Source organism: Saprolegnia parasitica, assembly GCF_000151545.1.
Source record: "Saprolegnia parasitica CBS 223.65 unplaced genomic scaffold supercont2.704, whole genome shotgun sequence".
NCBI classification, from domain to species: Eukaryota; Oomycota; class Saprolegniomycetes; order Saprolegniales; family Saprolegniaceae; genus Saprolegnia; species Saprolegnia parasitica.
Window position 1 is genome coordinate 1 of NW_012157098.1, and position 681 is coordinate 681.

A 681-nucleotide genomic window follows, 5' to 3' on the forward strand; every position below is an offset into this window, starting at 1 on the left:
GAGTCCGCAGCTGCCACTGCTGCTTCCGACGCCCAACCACGTGCACAACGTCGGCAACAACCGAGACGCGTATGTGCTGCACCCACGACCGTCGCCGGACCTGCTGGTCTTTCTCGGCAAGCTCCTCGGCGTCGCGATGCGCTCGAAAGAGTATTTGGCGCTCAATTTGAGTCAAGTGGTCTGGAAGCTCTTGACGCACGAAACGTTGTGCATGGACGACCTCGAAGCCATCGACAGCCTCGTCGTGAGCTCAATGAACGCGATCCGGCGCATCGACACCGACGGCGTCGACGCCAGTTCGTTTGGCGACGTCATCCAAGAGACCTTTGCGACGCTCTCGACCGACAACCGCACGGTGGCGATCGTGCCGGGCGGTGACGAGGTCGCCGTCACGTTCGAGAACCGGTTTGCGTTTGCGGACGGCGTCGAGGCCTACCGCCTGCACGAGTTTGACGACGCCGCCAAGCTCTTGCGCGAGGGCCTCGGTGTCGTCGTGCCCCTCCAAGTGCTGCGCCTCTTTTCGTGGCGCGAGGTCGAGATGATGGTGTGCGGGTCACCGGCCATCGACATGGACTTGCTGAAAGAGTGCACCGAGTACAGCTGCTGCGAGCCGACGGACGCGCACGTCAAGTGGTTCTGGGAAGTGCTCTGCGACGACTTTTCCGAAGAGAGCAAGCGCAT

General features: G+C 62.3%; 1 protein-coding gene across 1 annotated transcript in view; it reads left to right on the forward strand.

Annotated features, from left to right (window-relative positions):
* Positions 1-10: 10 nt before the first annotated feature.
* The window catches only part of SPRG_21603 (hypothetical protein), a gene marked incomplete at both ends in the record, with an annotated part of 1,029 nt that continues 358 nt past the window's right edge, over positions 11-681 (forward strand). The window contains one exon of the mRNA XM_012357038.1: positions 11-643. Within this exon, the coding sequence (XP_012212428.1) occupies positions 11-643 (633 nt within the window). The remainder of the gene's footprint in view (positions 644-681) is intronic.